Source organism: Salvelinus sp. IW2-2015, linkage group LG9, assembly GCF_002910315.2.
Source record: "Salvelinus sp. IW2-2015 linkage group LG9, ASM291031v2, whole genome shotgun sequence".
In the NCBI taxonomy this organism is placed as follows: Eukaryota; Metazoa; Chordata; class Actinopteri; order Salmoniformes; family Salmonidae; genus Salvelinus; species Salvelinus sp. IW2-2015.
The window spans coordinates 4,836,804-4,854,657 of record NC_036849.1 but is presented as its reverse complement, the minus strand read 5'-3'; the positions used below and the strand labels follow the sequence as shown (position 1 = coordinate 4,854,657).

Sequence of the window (17,854 nt, the reverse complement as noted above, 5' to 3'; positions counted from 1 at the left end):
TCGCGATACTGGTATCAACCTAGCCCTAACATGCGCACACACACACACACACATTACACACGCTTAGTACATGTCAGCAACAGTATGCTACTGTATCCAGATATGACAGGGTTAACACGGCTTACATAATAGCTCTGCTGCGCAGGCTTCTAGCTCTCAGCTGCATATTTTTCAACACACACACACACACACACTTGGTACATGTCAGGGAAGTCAGCCCCTCATGCATGCTACTCAGAGAAAGTGGTAAATAGACTAAATATAGACGTCAGAACTCAGAAGTCTACTGCTGTACATCTACGGCCTCCCGGAACCTCGCTACATCAGTGATGCTCTGGAGAACCATGCAGCGAGGCAATCCTCGAATAACGAGCAGGTGGAGGAGGAGCAGGGGAGGATGAAAGTGGTTCTTTCTCCTGTGCTTCCAAGAACTGCATTGTAAGAGAGAGAGAGAGTGCACATGACCTTAATTCTGATTTTCTTTTACCCACAGCGGATTCCACGGTTTTACATAGAGGCTCAGAGTGGATGGGAGCGAAAGAGAGAGAGAGAAAAAGAGAGAAAGAGACGACGAGGAGGCGAAGGCAGCAGCAGAACTGTCTAAGCAAATGAATACTGCATGATAATGTCTGAATACTGTATGAACTTCACTCTGTACAGGCAGACAGGATAGGCTGCAATAATACAGAGCAATATCAAAATCCTCTGCACTGATTTAATCTGAGTTGGTTCCCATTTTACACTGCAATATAATGGCTCTGTCCAAGAGAAAACCAAGCTGAAGGTCAGTGATGGTCATGCACAACGTATGGAAACCAAATGGTACCCTATTCCATAGATAGTGCACTACTTTCGACCAGAGCCCTATGGGCCCCGGTCAAAAGTAGTGCACTATATAGTGAATAGGGTTCCATTTGGAACACAGACAATAATGTAAGGTTGTACTGCTGTTAGGTTATCCAAACACTGCGATGGATGGCGTGCATTGATAGTGATTACTCAATGCGTTTCGTGTGTCTCACCAACGATTTCAGTATGGTTGAATAAACATGGGGGGCTTCAGGGGGAGAATCAAAGGGACATTGAATTTGTTCTGAATCAAGAGGACATCTGAGCTAGTTTACTGGCCTTGCCTGAGTACCAACACAGAATTTAGGAGGAACAAAAATTATAATAAGCCAGGGGGTGAGTAAAAGAGAAGAGACCATTGTCCTTTAGCCTCCACCCCCATCTCTCTCTATACCCTACCCTCCTCAAACTCATACCAGAATGTGAGGGAAGCGGCACTGTGTGTGCTCAGCCTCTCCCCCTTAATCACTCTGTGTTGAATAAGTGCTGAGATGTGGGGGACTCGACTGGCCTGGTGAGCGTTCAAGAACATCACATTCAAACAAGTGTGAGTGTTTGAGGCAGTTCCTCGCCTCACACATCGTATGAAAATCTGTTCTGTCACTGGGCTTTAGAAGAAAAGCCTTCTGGCTCGCTCTCTCCCGAGTAGAAAGTCAAGTCCACCGCAGCAGTGCCTGCAGACTTTCACTCTGGCTCAGCGGCTCTATGTCACGCCCTGACCTTAGAGATCCTTTTAATTCTCTATTTGGTTAGGTCAGGGTGTGACTAGGGTGGGCAATCTATGTTTTCTATTTCTTTGTTGGCCGGGAATGGTTCCCAATCAGAGGCAGCTGTCTATCGTTGTCTCTGATTGGGGATCATACTTAGGCAGCTTTTTTCCACCTGTAGTTTGTGGGATCTTGTTTTTGGCACTGCGCTGTTTAGCCCTACTAGACGTTACGTTTCGTATTTGTTGTTTTTTCGGTGTTCATTTAATAAATTAAAATGTACGTCTATCACGCTGCACCTTGGTCCACTTATTCCACCAACGAGCGTTTTGTGAGGTACTGTATGGCATTATTTCGTAAAATATTTCAACAGATGTCCAGTCCCTAAAGGTAGAGTGTACACACTGCTGTTGCCGGCTGGTCTCTCTGCTTAGCAGCAGGTGTGTCCACGTACACAAAACAGACACACACATGCACTTCTGAGCCGTGCTAGTCACCAGCACAACATGTCCGATATTGATTAACTCTTTTATGCATCATTTATTCATGCTGAGCTCAGAGACACATCCCCCCTCCATCCACTGTCTGCATCCCAAATGGCACCCTATTCCCTATATACTGCAGGCAGTTGAAATGTTTCAATAGTCATTCTTCTCTGTAAACTAGTGATGAGTTGAGTGTTTCAAATGAAAGATGCGTCAGGTCAGTACAGAGAACAGCACTACTACCCACCAGCTCAGAAAGAGGTCCATGAGCATCTCAATGAGCTGGGAGCCTCTCAGGGTCAAATCAAGTCAAATAGTTTTTGTCACATGCTTCGTAAACAGGTGTAGAATAACAGTGAAATGCTTACTAATGGGCCCGTCCCAACAATGCAGAGAGAAAGAAAAAAGAAATACTAGAAAAGTAAAATAATAATAAATAATGAATCTAAAAACATAATAATAAAAGTAATAATAAATACACAATGAGTAAAGATAACTTGGCTATATACACGGGGTACCTGTACCGAGTCGATGTGCAGAGGTATGAGGTAATTGAGGTAGATACAGTTGAAGTCGGAAGTTTACATACACCTTGGCCAACTACATTTAAACTCAGTTTTTCACTATTCCTGACATTTAATCCTAGTTAAAATTCCCTGTATTAGATCAGTTAGGATCACCACTTTATTTTAAGAATGTGAAATTGCAGAATAATAGCAGAGAGAATGATTTATTTCAGCTTTTATTTCTTTCATCACATTCCCAGTGGGTCAGAAGTTTACATACACTCAATTAGTATTTGCTAGCATTGCCCTTAAATTGTTTAACTTTGGTCAAACGTTTCGGGTAGCCTTCCACAAGCTTCCCACAATAAGTTGGGTGAATTTTGGCCCATTCCTCCTGGTGTAACTGAGTCAGGTTTGTAGGCCTCCTTGTTCGCACACACTTTTTCAGTTGTTCTCACAAATGTTCTATAGGACTGAGGTCAGGGCTTTGTGATGGCCACTCCAATACCTTGACTTTGTTGTCCTTAAGCCATTTTGCCACAACTTTGGAAGTATGCTTGGGGTCAATTGTCCATTTGGAAGACCCATTTGCGACCAAGCTTTAACTTCCTGACTGATGTCTTGAGATGTTGCTTCAATATATCCACATAATTTCCCTTCCTCATGATGCCATCTACTTTGTGAAGTGCACCAGTCCCTCCTGCAGCAAGCACCCCCACAACTTCAAACTGTGGGGGTGCTTTGCTGCAGGAGGGACTGGTGCACTTTAAAAAGTAGATGGCATCATGAGGAAGGGAAATTATGTGGATATAATTGAAGCAACATCTCAAGACATCAGTCTTGGATGTCTTGCTTCACGTTTGGGATGGTGTTCTTAGGCTTGCAAGCGCCCCCCTTTTTCCTCCAAAACATAAATGATGGTCATTATGGCCAAACAAGTTCTATTTTTGTTTACAAAAAGACAATCTTTGTCCCCATGTGCAGTTGCAAACCGTAGTCTGGCTTTTTGATGCCGGTTTTGGAGCAGTGGCTTTTCTTCCTTGCTGAGCGGCCTTTCAGATTATGTCGATATAGGACTTTTTTTTACTGTGGATATAGATACTTTTGTACCTGTTTCTCCAGCATCTTCACAAGGGCCTTTGCTGTTGTTCTGGGATTGATTTGCACTTTCGCACCAAAGTACGTTCATCTCTAGGAGACAGAACACGTCTCCTTCCTGAGCGGTAATGATGGCTGCGTGGTCCCATGGTTGTTTATACTGCGTACTGTTGTTTGTAAAGATGAACGTGGTCCCTCAGGCGTTTGGAAATTGCTCCGCAAGGATGAACCAGAATGTGGAGGTCTACAATTTTTTCTGAGGTCTTTTCAATTGACTCAAATGATGTCAATTAGCCTATCAGAAGCCATGACAATCATTTTCTGAATTTTCCAAGCTGTTTAAAGGCACAGTCAACTTAGTGTGTGTAAACTTCTGACCCACTGGAATTGTGATACAGTGAATTATAAGTGAACTAATCTGTCTGTAAACAATGTTGGAAAAAATGACTTGGTGTCAGCGCACAAAGTAGATGTCTAACCGACTTGCCAAAACTATAGTTTGTTAACAAGAAATGTGTGGAGTGGTTGAAAAACAGATTTTTAATGACTCCAACCTAAGTGTATTTAAACTTCTGACTTCAACTGTATGTTACATATAACTAAAGAATAAAGTGACAGATTAATAAACAGTAGGAGCAGCGTATGTGATGAATCAAAAAAGTGACTTGGGTGGCCGGAGTCTTTGACAATTTTAGTCTTTGACAACACTGCCTGGTAATAGAGGTTCTTGGATGGCAGCGACCTTGGCCCCAGTGATGTACTGGGCCATAATGCCACACCCTGTAGCGCCTTGCGGTCGTATGCCAAGCAGTGTCCATACTAGAGCGACCGATTAATCAGTATGGCCGATTAATTAGGGCCGATTTCAGGTTTTCATAACAAACGGAAATCGGTATTTTTTGGACCGCCGATTTTTTGTTTTTTTACACCTTTATTGAACTAGGCAAGTCAGTTCAGAAACACTTTCTTATTTTCAATGATGGCCTAGGAACGGTGGATTAACTGCCTTGTTCAGGGGCAGAACGCACAGATTTTTTACCTTGTCAGCTCAGGGATTCAATCTTGCAACCTTACGGTTAACTAGTCCAACGCTCTAACCACCTGCCTCACGAGGAGCCTGCCTGTTACGCGAATGTAGTAAGAAGCCAAGGTCAAGTTGCTAGCTAGCATTAAACGTATCTTATAAAACAAATCGATCAATCAATCATAATCACTAGCTATAACTACACATGGTTGATGATATTACTAGTTTATCTAGCGTGGTCCTGCGTTGCATATAATCGATGCGGTGCGCATTCGCGAAAGGGACTGTCGTTGCTCCAACGTGACCTAACCATAAACATCAATGCCTTTCCTGAAATCAATACACAGAAGTATATATTTTTAAACCTGCATATTTAGCTAAAAGAAATCCAGGTTAGCAGGCATATTAACCAGGTGAAATTGTGTCACTTCTCTTGCGTTCATTGCACGGCAGAGTCAGGGTATATGCAACAGTTTGGGCCGCCTGGTTCATTGCGAACTAATTTGCCAGAATTTTAAAGTAAATATGACATAACATTGAAGGTTGTGCAATGTAACAGGAATATTTAGACTTAGGGATGCCATCCGTTAGATAAAATACGGAACGTTCGGTATTTCACTGAAAGAATAAAACGTTTTGTTTTCTAAATGATAGTTTCCGGATTCTAACATATTAATGACCTAAGGCTCGTATTTCTGTGTGTTATTATGTTATAATTAAGTCTATGATTTGATAGAGCAGTCTGACTGAGCGATGGTAGGCACCAGCAGGCTCGTAAGCATTCATTCAAACAGCACTTTCGTGCGTTTTGGCAGCAGCTCTTATTGCGCTGTTTATGAACTTCAAGCCTATCAACTCCGAGATTAGGCTTGGTGTAACCTATGCGAAATGGCTAGCTAGTTTAGCGGGGTGAGCGCTAATAGCGTTTCAAACGTCACTCGCTCTGAGACTTGGAGTAGTTGTTCCGCTTGCTCTGCATGGGTAACGCTGCTTCGAGGGTGGCTGTTTGTCGATGTGTTTCCTGGTTCGAGCCAGGTAGCGGCGAGGAGAGGGATGGAAGCTATACTGTTACACTGGCATACTAAAGTGCCTATAAGAACATCCAATAGTCAAAGGTATATGAAATACAAATCGTATAGAGAGAAATAGTCCTATAATTCCTATAATAACTACAACCTAAAACTTCCTTACCTGGGAATATTGAAGACGCATGTTAAAAGGAACCACCAGCTTTCATATGTTCTCATGTTCTGAAGGCAAGGAACTTTCAAACGTTAGCTTTCTTACATGGCACATATTGCACTTTTACTTTCTTCTCCAACACTTTGTTTTTGTATTATTTAAACCAAATTGAACATGTTTCATTATTTATTTGAGGCTAAATTGATTTTATTGATGTATTATATTAAGTTAAAATAAGTGTTCATTCAGTATTGTTGTAATTGTAATTATTAAAAAAATAATAATAATAAATCGGCCGATTAATCGGTACTGTTTTTTTTGGGTTCTCCAATAATCGGTATCGGTGTTGAAAAATCATAATCGGTTGACCTCTAGTACGTACCAAGCTGTGAAGCAGCCAGTTAAGATGTTCTCAATGGTGCAGCTGTAGAACTCTTTGAGGATCTGAGGGCCCATGCCAAATCTTTTCAGTCTCCTGAGGGGGAAGAGGCATGTCGTGCCCTCTTCATGACTGTGTTGGTGTGTGTGGACCATAATGAGTGAGTGAGTGAGTGAGTGAGTGAGTGAGTGAGTGAGTGAGTGAGTGAGTGAGTGAGTGAGTGTGTGTGTGCTGTGTGGGAACGTACAGTTCTGAGATTTCAGCGCTCTAATGCAGAGACAGAAAGAGAGGGGGGGGACATTGCTCTTTTCTCTGATGGGTGAGAGAGTATTAGTTATGTAAGGCCCTTCAGAGCATTGTTTTAATGCACTGGGTTCTCCTCAGTATGTTTTCTTCCGACCACAAAGCCTCCAGGGCCAGCTAGTCATCAGATGGAAGTGTCAAACCAGTTGGTGTTATGAGAGGGAAGGAGAGAGAAAGTGGGGAAGATAAAAAGACAGAGAGCTGGGGGGAGCAACCCCAGATGCTTGACAGAACCAGAGCAGAACAGGTACAGGTACCCCTCCTCATGTACCATTTCACACTTCAAATGTCATGAGCATGTCTTAGGTTCTTCTTCATGGATATAATGCATAGGCCTATAACGTGTGCATTACACACATACACACACAAACAATCCAACACGTCTTACATATCTTATGCATTATCAGACCGTTTTACATTTATTTCATTGCACTACTAGGTGAACCACAGAGACAGACATATGGTTTGTTGTAGTGGATGGCTCAATCTGGCTACAGTGACAATCACTTGGCAGGCTATAGCAGCCACAAAGTGTGTTTGAAGGCTCATATGTCTGTCTGGAGAAATGTGTGTGTGTGTGTGTGTGTGTGTGTGTGTGTGTGTGTGTGTGTGTGTGTGGTGTGTGTGGTGTGTGTGTTGTGTGGTGTGTGGTGGTGTGTGTGTGTGTGTGTGTGTGTTGTGTGTGTGTGTGTATATATATATATTATACAGTGGGGAGAACAAGTAATTTGATACACTGCCGATTTTTGCAGGTTTTCCTACTTCCAAAGCATGTAGAGGTCTGTAATTTTTTTATCATAGGTACACTTCAACTGTGAGAGACGGAATCTAAAACAAAAATCCAGAAAATCACATTGTATGATTTTTAAATAATTAATTTTGCATTTTATTGCATGACCTAAGTATTTGATCACTACCAACCAGTAAGAATTCCGGCTCTCACAGACCTGTTAGTTTTCTTTAAGAAGCCCTCCTGTTCTCCACTCATTACCGTGTATTAACTGCACCTGTTTGAACTCGTTACCTGTATAAAAGACACCTGTCCACACACTCAATCAAACAGATTCCAACCTCTCCACAATGGCCAAGACCAGAGAGCTGTGTAAGGACATCAGGGATAAAATTGTAGACCTGCACAAGGCTGGGATGGGCTACAGGACAATAGGCAGCAGCTTGGTGAGAAGGAAACAACTGTTGGCGCAATTATTAGAAATGGAAGAAGTTCAAGATGACGGTCAATCACCCTCGGTCTGGGGCTCCATGCAAGATTTCACCTCGTGGGCTCACATGATCATGAGGAAGGTGAGGATCACCAGAACTACACGGCAGGACCGTGGTCAATGACCTGAAGAGAGCTGGGACCAACAGTCTCAAAGAAAACCATTAGTAACACACTACGCGTCATGGATTAAAATCCTGCAGCGCACGCAAGGTCCCCTGCTTAAGCCAGTGCATGTCCAGGCCTGTCTGAAGTTTGCCAATGACCATCTGGATGATCCAGAGGAGGAATGGGAGAAGGTCATGTGGTCTGATGAGACAAAAATAGAGCTTTTTGGTCTAACTCCACTCGCCGTGTTTGGAGGAAGAAGAAGTATGAGTAAACCCCAAGAACACCATCCCAACCGTGAAGCATGGAGGTGGAAACATCATTCTTTGGGGTGCTTTTCTGCAAAGGGGACAGGACGACTGCACCGTATTGAGGGGAGGATGGATGGGCCCATGTATCGCGAGATCTTGGCCAACAACCTCCTTCCCTCAGTAGAGCCTTGAAGAATGGGTCGTGGCTGGGTCTTCCAGCATGACAACGACACGAAGCACACGCCATGGCAACTAAGGAGTGGCTCCGTAAGAAGCATTCAAGGTCCTGGAGTGGCCTAGCCAGTCTCCAGACCTGAACCCAATAGAAAATCTTTGAGGGAGCTGAAACTCCGTATTGCCCACGCGACAACCCGAAACTGAAGGATCTGGAGAAGATCTGTAGGGAGGAGTGGGCCAAAATCCCTGCTGCAGTGTGTGCAAACCTAGTCAAGAACTACAGGAAACGTATGATCTCTGTAATTGCAAACAAAGGTTTCTGTACCAAATATTAAGTTCTGCTTTTCTGATGTATCAAATACTTATTCATGCAATAAAATGCAAATTAATTACTTAAAAATCATACAATGTGATTTTCTGGATTTTTGTTTTAGATTCCGTCTCTCATAGTTGAAGTGTACCTATGATAAAATTACAGACCTCTACATGCTTTGTAAGTAGGAAAACCTGAAAATCGGAGTGTATCAAATACTTGTTCTCCCACTGTATGTATGTGGTGTGTCCATTGCGGAGGCCTCAGTTAATGTGTGATCCGTCCTCTGGAGACTGAGACAAAGCTCTCATTCTCAACACTCATTAAATACATTTTTTCCACTTTGCTGCCCAATTCTTGTTTATTCACTGCACATAGCCTAGTCATTACAGACTAGGCTACCGTAGGGCAGGCTAGTGGCTACCAACTCAGACTGACACCACAGGGAAACTGTCAGAAGCAACAGGGTGAAGAGAAGTAACAATGTCACATGCAACAATGTGAACAAGACAAAGGAGCTGATCATGGACGACAGGAAAAGGAGGGCTGAACACGCCCCATTCATCGACGGGGCTGTAGTTCCTTGGTGTCCACATCACAACAAACTATCATGGTCCAAACACAGTCCTGAAGAGGGCACAACAACACCTTTTCCCCCTCGAGCAGACTGAAAGATTTGGCATGGGTCCCAGATCCACAAAAAGTTCTACAGCTGCACATCGAGAGGCATCCTGACCGGTTGCATCACCTGGTATGACATGCTCGGCATCAGACCGTAAGGGCGCTACAGAGGGTAGGGCGTACAGCCCAGTATGACATGAGGGGGCCAAGCTTCCTGCCATCCAGGAACTATATACTAGGTGGTGTCAGAGGAAGGACAAAAAATTGTCAAAGACTCCAGTCACCCAAGTCATAGACTGTTCTCTCTGTTACCGCAAGATAAGCGGTACCGGAGTGCGCAAGTCTAGGTCAAAAGGCTCTTTAACAGCTTCTACCCCGAAGCCATAAGACTGCTGAACAATGAATCAAATGGCACCCGGACTACTTACATTGACCAACCGCCCCCCCCCCCCCCCTTGTTTGTTTCTACACTGCTGCTACTCGATGTTTATTATGCTATCTATAGCCACTTTACCCCTACCTACATGTACAAATTACCTCGACTAAACTGTACCCCCGCACATTGACTCGGTACCACCTGTATATAGCCTCGGTATTGTTATTTTTTGTGTTAATTTTTATTACATTTTTTACTTTATTTAATTTAGTAAATATTTGTTAAACTCTATTTCTTGAACTACATAGTGGTTAAGGTCTTGTAAGTAAGCATTTCACGGTAATGTCTACACCTGTTGTATTCGGCGCATGTGACAAAAACAATTTGATTTGACGTGCAACTTTGTAGCTCTAGAAGTTTTACAGACACGCAGCTGTAAATTAGCAAGAAATTATTGGCTGCCCCCTCATTGAAAGTGTATTGTCTGCTATAAAAAAAAAAAACATGGTCTCCCTATCTTTGAGGTTTCTAGTGGTGCATAGCCGTCTTCGGTTTATCACCATTGTCACGTTTTCTCCCTTTCCTTTTCAGATTCCTACACGTTGCGAACTGATTTGATGAAATTAGATGAGAGATATGAGATCAACCATATCCGCGGACGGAGTGTGGTAAAATACAAACCCCAAAAAGTTCAAACTTCAGCCGTCTGTGCATGGCACCGGTAGAATGTTTACAAACCTTTTTTTACAACCATGAAAGGTATTCGGATGAGGTTGACTTATTATGGGTCCCCCGATTCAATCTAACCAACCAAAGGAAAGCTTTAACATAAAGCCTAATGAACGCAGTGGTTCCATTCTATTTCACATGGTAGCCACCGTTGCCCCACATACCTTGAAGATTCTGCACTCGGATGTCGCTGATCTGTCCGATAAATTCCTCCCGTTCGAACCAGTCCTTATACTCCCACTCGTGTCCAGCCATCAGGACGGTACCCTGGGGAAAGTTGCAGTCTGGACTTCGATATAAAACAACAGACTAAACTACATCCAGTCCCGTGTGATCTGGAGGCGATTGAGATGGCAACCCTATTTACCCCCTTTCTTCCTACCCTTGTCTAGCTGGCTATTGTGGCGGTCGCCGGACGCTGAGCCATGAGTGGGGTAGGCTATAGCATAGAGGAGGTCTAATCTACTCTAATGCTATTCCGTAGATACGGTTTCTGGCCAAGGATCATTGTTTTCGTTGAGTTTCCCCCTGGTGACGTAGAAAGCACCCACCTAGCACTACGGCGCAAAGCGAGGACGCGGAAAATGACACCGGTGACCAAACTACAACGAAAGAGGAAGGGAAATAACAGCAGCTGGATAATATTTTCGAGGTGGGCTGTTGTAGCTTACAGTGTATATACCCACCATCCCGCCACTGTATAGTCGAGGAAAGGAGAGCCAGTCTCAGCTCCGAAAGAGAGAGAGAAAAGGACTGATATGGTTCTCAGAATGGCTATGAATAAGACCATAGATAGACCGTTCCCGCTAGAAACATAATTGCATTATGTTAAAATTGCACTGCGCATTAGTATGATTAAATGCCCGAGATAATAATAAACATGTTCTTCTGCCGGTAGACTACGTTTATGTTACAAAACAACTGATGGACCACAACGCTACAGTTATATACCGCATCAGCACTAAACGAGCATGGGCGCCACCCGTATGGTACTGCATTATATCCTGTACTCAATACCTCTCTCATTCAAACAACTCATTTTCATTTCACTCGCCATCAAGGACAATTTAAAGTAGAACCTGCTATTCACACATCAACATTGATTTTGTCAAGAGGAGAGAGAGACAGAGTTCCAGGGGGGCACTATAAAGGAGATGTCCAACAGGTGTAAGGAATGTTGGCCAATTAATTACCCCTAAGCCTACTACTGTAGCCCATACAAACTAGTACAGGAACAAATGTAGGCCTACTGTAGCCTATTTCGGTGGCTTGCAAGTGCAATACATTACAGGACTAGTGACTGTACCACTGTTGGTTTAATCTGCATGCCCCCTTTGATCAAGCTATGAGGAAAATAGAAATATGAAGCCACATGAGGAGCTTATGAACATTCTGAAATGTAAAAATAACCTTTATCCCCACCTTGAGGGGAGGAAAGAGTCCACTACATTCAGTGGTCATTTGGATCAAAGACTCACCCTATTTCCTACACAGTGCACTACTTTTGACAAGAACCCAGAAGGCTTTGGTAAAAAGTATAGCACTTTGTAGGAAATAGGGTGCCATTTGGGACGTCACCAGGTCTCTGTGGGTAGCTGGCCCATATAACCTGGCTCCTGTGTAGGGCCACGTCATTAGAATGGCCTTATGATGTGTGCTCTGTATGCCAGCAGGCGTTATTAAAGTTATTAAAGCCCTGGTAATTATAAGGTTTAACCAGGATTATGCACTGTAAGATATTCAAAAATTACAGGTCTCTATGTCCAGTCCATAGGAACTTCATGGACAGAGGAAACCGTAGACCTACTTTGTAATTAACTGCCTGTCTGTCCTCTCTGTGTGCCTTATAGTCAACTTGCAACAGTGGTTAATGACAAAAAGAGCAAAAGATTTAAAGAAACCCATGAAAGCCCTTCTTGTATTACTGATATGAACTTGCATGCCATTTTCAACTCTTTCTAAACCCTCTGTCAAAATGTTACACATGCCTTCACTTGAGACGTACCACTACCACTTGTATTGACACCTGCCTTCACCTGAATCATGTACAACCAACACCTGTTGGTATAATGTTTTACAGTATTTGAGATCTTTATCTACAACCCTCTAAATGGCTAGTGTGCAGTGTGTACCTGTTCATAGTGGGTGCTTTCTTACAGTAAGGATGATTGACCTCTATAGTGAAAATACAATAAGTAAACCCATTAGAAAATATGAAACTGCTGGAGCAAATATACACAATTTGCAACGTTGCTACTAGAGTTGCAAGCATATTTAGTATTTTTTTATTGTTATAACCAGGATACATACAGCTCAAGGGGTATGCTTAGATAGGCAGAAAAAAGCCATCCTCACATATTTGGTGCCCCCTCAGAGTTTTGAGATGCATGACGCCCCTGCGCACGCATGCACGTGCACACACCACACACCACACACACACACACACACACACACACACACACACACACACACACACACACACACACACACACACTGAACAATCCTATACCTTGCAGGTGGTTCATCAATTTTTGATTAAAAGCCCTTACATGGAGATGAGATCAGCAGACTCCTGCTGACATCCCTCTCCCACAGGGAGCATGGACATATTCTATTATACATTTTTATAATAGCACTTGGTTACTTAATTAAACAATTCATTACATCCCCAAGCACTCACAGAATGTATTTTAATCTCTTCTCTGTTCACATGCTCTGTAAAGGCACTGTATAAATAAGCAACATTTTGTCAGCTGTGGATATTCAATTCTGTTGGTCTCTCCTTCCAGGACTGAAGTCATGAAGCCTTAGCGGTGGTGTCTGTCTGGCTTGTACAGTACTGTGCTGTGCTTTGCCTCTCAGGAAATGTGAATCAATAATTAGTGAAGCGAGTGTTTATGCAGCACGATGCAGGGCAGGGTAGTTCCCGAGGACAGCTACTTCAATGTCTACAGTACTATACAGCCTATACAATGTCTGACACATAGTAGGAGGAGGAGGAGACAGTAGCTCAAGTACTGTAGTTGATAAGAAACAGGCGTCAGAGTGTTTTTGATAAGAAACGGTACATTTGATCGCTTTAAAGACACACCACAGTTCACGCTGTGCTCCAGTAGAGCAGTCATACCATGTGTGTGTGTGAAATGTTAGGATTGCTTATGAAGCAATTGTTCGTCAGCCAGAGAGGGTCAACTAAAGTGGATAAGGAAGTGTTGGTTCTGTTTTTATGTCCATATCATGGACATGTTGTTCTGGGTAAATGAGAGGAATAACACATCTTTTTTCAACATCCGTTAATTAAGAAAGTTCAGGAGAATTCAGGAGAGCAGGGTGCAGTAGAAATGGATTTACATTATGACTGTATAGCATTGTTTGTTTGTTTGTTGACAAACTCATTGCCAGCTAGGTCCCATCTGGGCAATAGGAGGCACAGCTTAAGGCGGGGCACCAGCTGTTGCTGGTTCGAATAAGGCACACAGAGAGGACAGACAGGCAGTTGGACAGATGCGTAGAGGGGAGTGTTGAATGAGCAGACAAAATAGGGCAGCAAAGTCAGAAGCACAGAAACATAGCAACTCAGCTCTCAACAGCAGTATAGAATGCCTTGCAGAATGAATCATTTGTCACCTCCTCAGAGTAGCCGATAGTGTACACACGCACACACACACACACACAGTACTATATTGAGGCTAGCTTGGGTATGAAGAACCCTTCTTAATGACCTTTCTCCTCTTCAACCTGACATCTTTTGCAGAATTTGTTGTTGTCTTGAGGAATGAGGGCAGGTGAGAAAACTCCCCTCTTCCCAAGTGTGTAGGAGGGAGATTCCTAGTTGTGAGAAGTGTACTGGAGGGCGTGAGACAAAGGAATGTGTAGTATCGGTGTGTGTTAACTGTAGGGGTACCCATGGTGCTGGAGATCGGAGGTGTCCGGGGACAGAAAGGCATGTTGAGGATGCCAGGGTCAGAGTAGTACAGAAGTTGTCGTATGCTGAGGAGGTGAATAGAGAATTAGAGGAAGATGGGTCCAGGGCAAAGGATCCTAAGAGGCTCCCTGTGAGTAGGCCAAGGTCAATAAAGAGTGATAGGAATGAAATGTACTTCAGTAAGGTTGGTTTCTTAGAGTTCATAGCCATGGTTATCACCTGTACGGCAGAAATGGAACTTAAATCACAGAAAAGAGTGGCAGCTGCAGGGAAGTACTTGGGTGTACGAGATTTTACTGCAGAAGAGTTACAAGGTGTGTTGAACGATAGCGTCAGGTCCTCCGAGTCTGCCGGCATGGTGTAGGATCAGATAGAGCCAAGTAGTGGAATAGTGATGAGGTTTTAATGGGTTTTTCTTCCCTCTTCCCTTTTCCCCATCCTTTGTCCCTTCCCTTTTTGTGTCACAAAGTGTAATGAACTCACACTCCAGAACAGTAGGCAGAAACACAGGGCTAGGTAAGAGAAATAGATAAATAGGGAGGCCGCGGCCAGCCTCACACTCCAGTACAGTACTGTAGGTGGCCGGTATATGTACCTTTCAGTTGATTGCGATCCGCCAATACAAATGTAAAGAAGAAGCGTAAGAGAGCTACAGAGAGAGAGGGAGAGAAAGAGAGAGACAGGTGGGGAAGACAGAGAAACAAAGAAAATGAGAGAGTGCAGTGCTGCAAAACAGCCCAGTCCCAAAAGTGAGAATAGAAGCACATTTTTGTTTTGTTTTTCTCAGAGCTGTAGTTAAAATAAGAGAGCCTCTCTCTCTCTCTCTCTCTCTCTCTCTCTCTCTCTCTCTCTCTCTCTCTCTCTCTCTCTCTCTCTCTCTCTCTCTCTCTCTCTCTCAGTACCGATCAGTACAGTCATATGTATGAAGCCTGTCTCTTATACACATCTAGATGTGTATAAGAGACAGCTCTATCTCTCTCTCTCTCTTGCTCAGTTGTTCACCGGTGCCTCCCACTCCTCTTTCTATTCTGGTTAGGGCCAGTTTGCGCTGTTTAGCCTAGTGGTTAGAGTCTGTCTCTTATACACATCTAGATGTGTATAAGAGACAGGTATAACACAGCACAGAGCTGAAAGTGATTTTACTCCCACAGAAAGTGGTTGAATTTCAGAGAAATAAACCCAAATCAACTCCATCACTTAGCTACATCTAAATAGTACTCTACAGTGCTTCATAATACATAATCCCTTTAAAGGCCCAGTGCAGTCAAAAACATGACCGTGTTTTATATACACTACCGTTCAAAAGTTTGGGGTCACTTAGAAATGTCCTTGTTTTTGAAAGAAAAGCACACAAGTCTCAATGTCAACAGTGAAGAGGCGACCCCTGGATGCTGGCCTTCTAGGCAGAGCTGCAAAGAAAAAGCCATATCTCAGACTGGTCAGAAAAAATAAAAGATTAAGATGGGCAAAAAAATCCCAGACACTGGACAGAGGAACTCTGCCTAGAAGGCCAGCATCCCGGAGTCGCCTATTCACTGTTGACGTTGAGACTGGTGTTTTGCGGGTACTATTTAATGAAGCTGCCAGTTGAGGACTTGTGATGCATCTGTTTCTCAAATTAGACACTCTAATGTACTTGTCCTCTTGCTCAGTTGTTCACCGGTGCCTCCCACTCCTCTTTCTATTCTGGTTAGGGCCAGTTTGCGCTGTTCTGTGTAGGGAGTAGTACACAGCGTTGTACGAGATCTTCAGTTCCTTGGGAATTTCTCACATGGAATAGCCTTCATTTCTTAGAACAAGAATAGACAGACACGTTTCAGAAGAAAGTTATTTGTTTCTGGTCATTTTGAGCCTGTAATCGAACCCAGAAATGCTGATGCTCCAGATACTCAGAAAGTCTAAAGAAGGTCAGTTTTATTGCTTCTTTAATTAGAACAACGGTTTTCAGCTGTGCTAACATAATTGCAAAAGGGTTTTCTAATAATCAATTAGCCTTTTAAAAAGATAAACTTGGATTAGTTAACACAACGTGCCATTGGAACACAGAAGTGATGGTTGCTGATAATGGGCCTCTGTACGCCTATGTAGATATTCCATAAAAAATCTGCCGTTTCCAGCTACAATAGTCATTTACAACATTAACAATGTCTACGCTGTATTTATGATCAATTTTATGTTATTTTAATGGACAAAAAATGTACTTTTCTTTCAAAAACAAGGACATTTCTAAGTGACCCCGAACTTTTGAACGGTAGTGTATATTTCCACACTATGTGGTTGGAATAATACTGAGAAATTGTAAAAATTATGAAAATGCCCTTCTAGCATAAGAGCTGTTTGAAAAGACCACCTGAAATGTCAGCCTGTTTTGGTGGGATGGAGTTTTGGCGTTCCATTGCAACAATTAGTTAAATAGACCAAAAAGAAAGGGCGTAACAAACCTTGAATAGAAGACAACAACATATTTGGGGAATCAGTGCTAGCTCTTAAAGGGGCATCATTTTCAAATACAGCATTATTTAATCTGCAGTTATTTTTCTGCTATTTATATTTATTTCTGCTGTTACCAATAACATCTTCTAATTATAAATATTATGTCTGATCTTTTAACAAAATGCAAACTATTAGCTTAAATACAATTTGAGTAGGTATATCTAGCTGTCTGATAACACGCTCTAATGGAATGGCTTGTCCTGCACTTTGTAAAAACCCAGAATGCATTGAGTGAATGTCGGAAAAAGATCTTGGTTCCTTTCTAAACATAGCAATGTGAACGCAAAGAGGACTCACACCACAAAATAGGTGAAGTGAACTGGCAAAAGAGTTGAGTCTTCATTTAAAAGCAAGAGCAGTGTGAATACAAAGATAATTTCATTATTTAGCTTTTTTCATCCCAGAGTTCACTTTAAAGAGGACTGAGATGAGTTATTTTAAAGAGGACTGTATGTGAAAACACCCGAAGGTGCATAATTGACCCTTTGCTAAGCCCCGCCCACCTTGCTTACTATTGCAACATCAGCCATTTTCCCGGGAAGCCCAATACCCCATGCAACCATTGGCGAAAACTCCTCACAATGATCTCAAACTGTGTTTGTAATACACAATTAAATTAATCACAGACTACCCCTTGATAATTAGGAAACTCTTGGGTCTGTTGTGATGGACTGTTATTACAATTGCTTCACGGGAACCTGGGAAAATGATGTTTGTTGTGTAGCTAGCCACTGAAGGCTCTGAATTCACTGTTAGCATGCAGTCAAAGCTATAGCCACTTTTGGAGCCAATTAGTGCTCTCAAGTCGTATCCTGATGTTGACAGCAGTTTGGAGTTGAATTCTTAACATTGCTAACTACACAGCAAATTGGCAGTGTTACCTAGTGTTGATTTTTCAGTGTGACATTTCTAGTGTTGATTCAGGTGTTAAATTAACTCTGTAAGTGTTAAATTAACAGTCATTGGTGTAAAAGAACCCCGGTGTTGGTGTTATTAACCAGTGTTAAACAAAAACCATGCCCATCATTACCATATTTCCCAGCAGGCTGTATTGCAGGTAGATTTTTTTTTTAAATGGTTTGTTTCAATATCTATGTTTTTGCATGTAC

The 17,854-nt window shown here is 42.7% G+C and overlaps 1 protein-coding gene across 1 annotated transcript in view; it reads right to left on the bottom strand.

Moving 5' to 3' along the window:
- The window catches only part of LOC111968470 (calmin), a 48,523-nt gene extending 37,334 nt beyond the window's left edge, over positions 1–11,189 (bottom strand). The window contains exon 1 of the mRNA XM_023994054.2: positions 10,492–11,189. Coding sequence (XP_023849822.1) covers positions 10,492–10,582 — 91 coding nt within the window. The 5' untranslated portion in view covers positions 10,583–11,189. The remainder of the gene's footprint in view (positions 1–10,491) is intronic.
- Between the last annotated feature and the right edge of the window lie 6,665 nt (positions 11,190–17,854).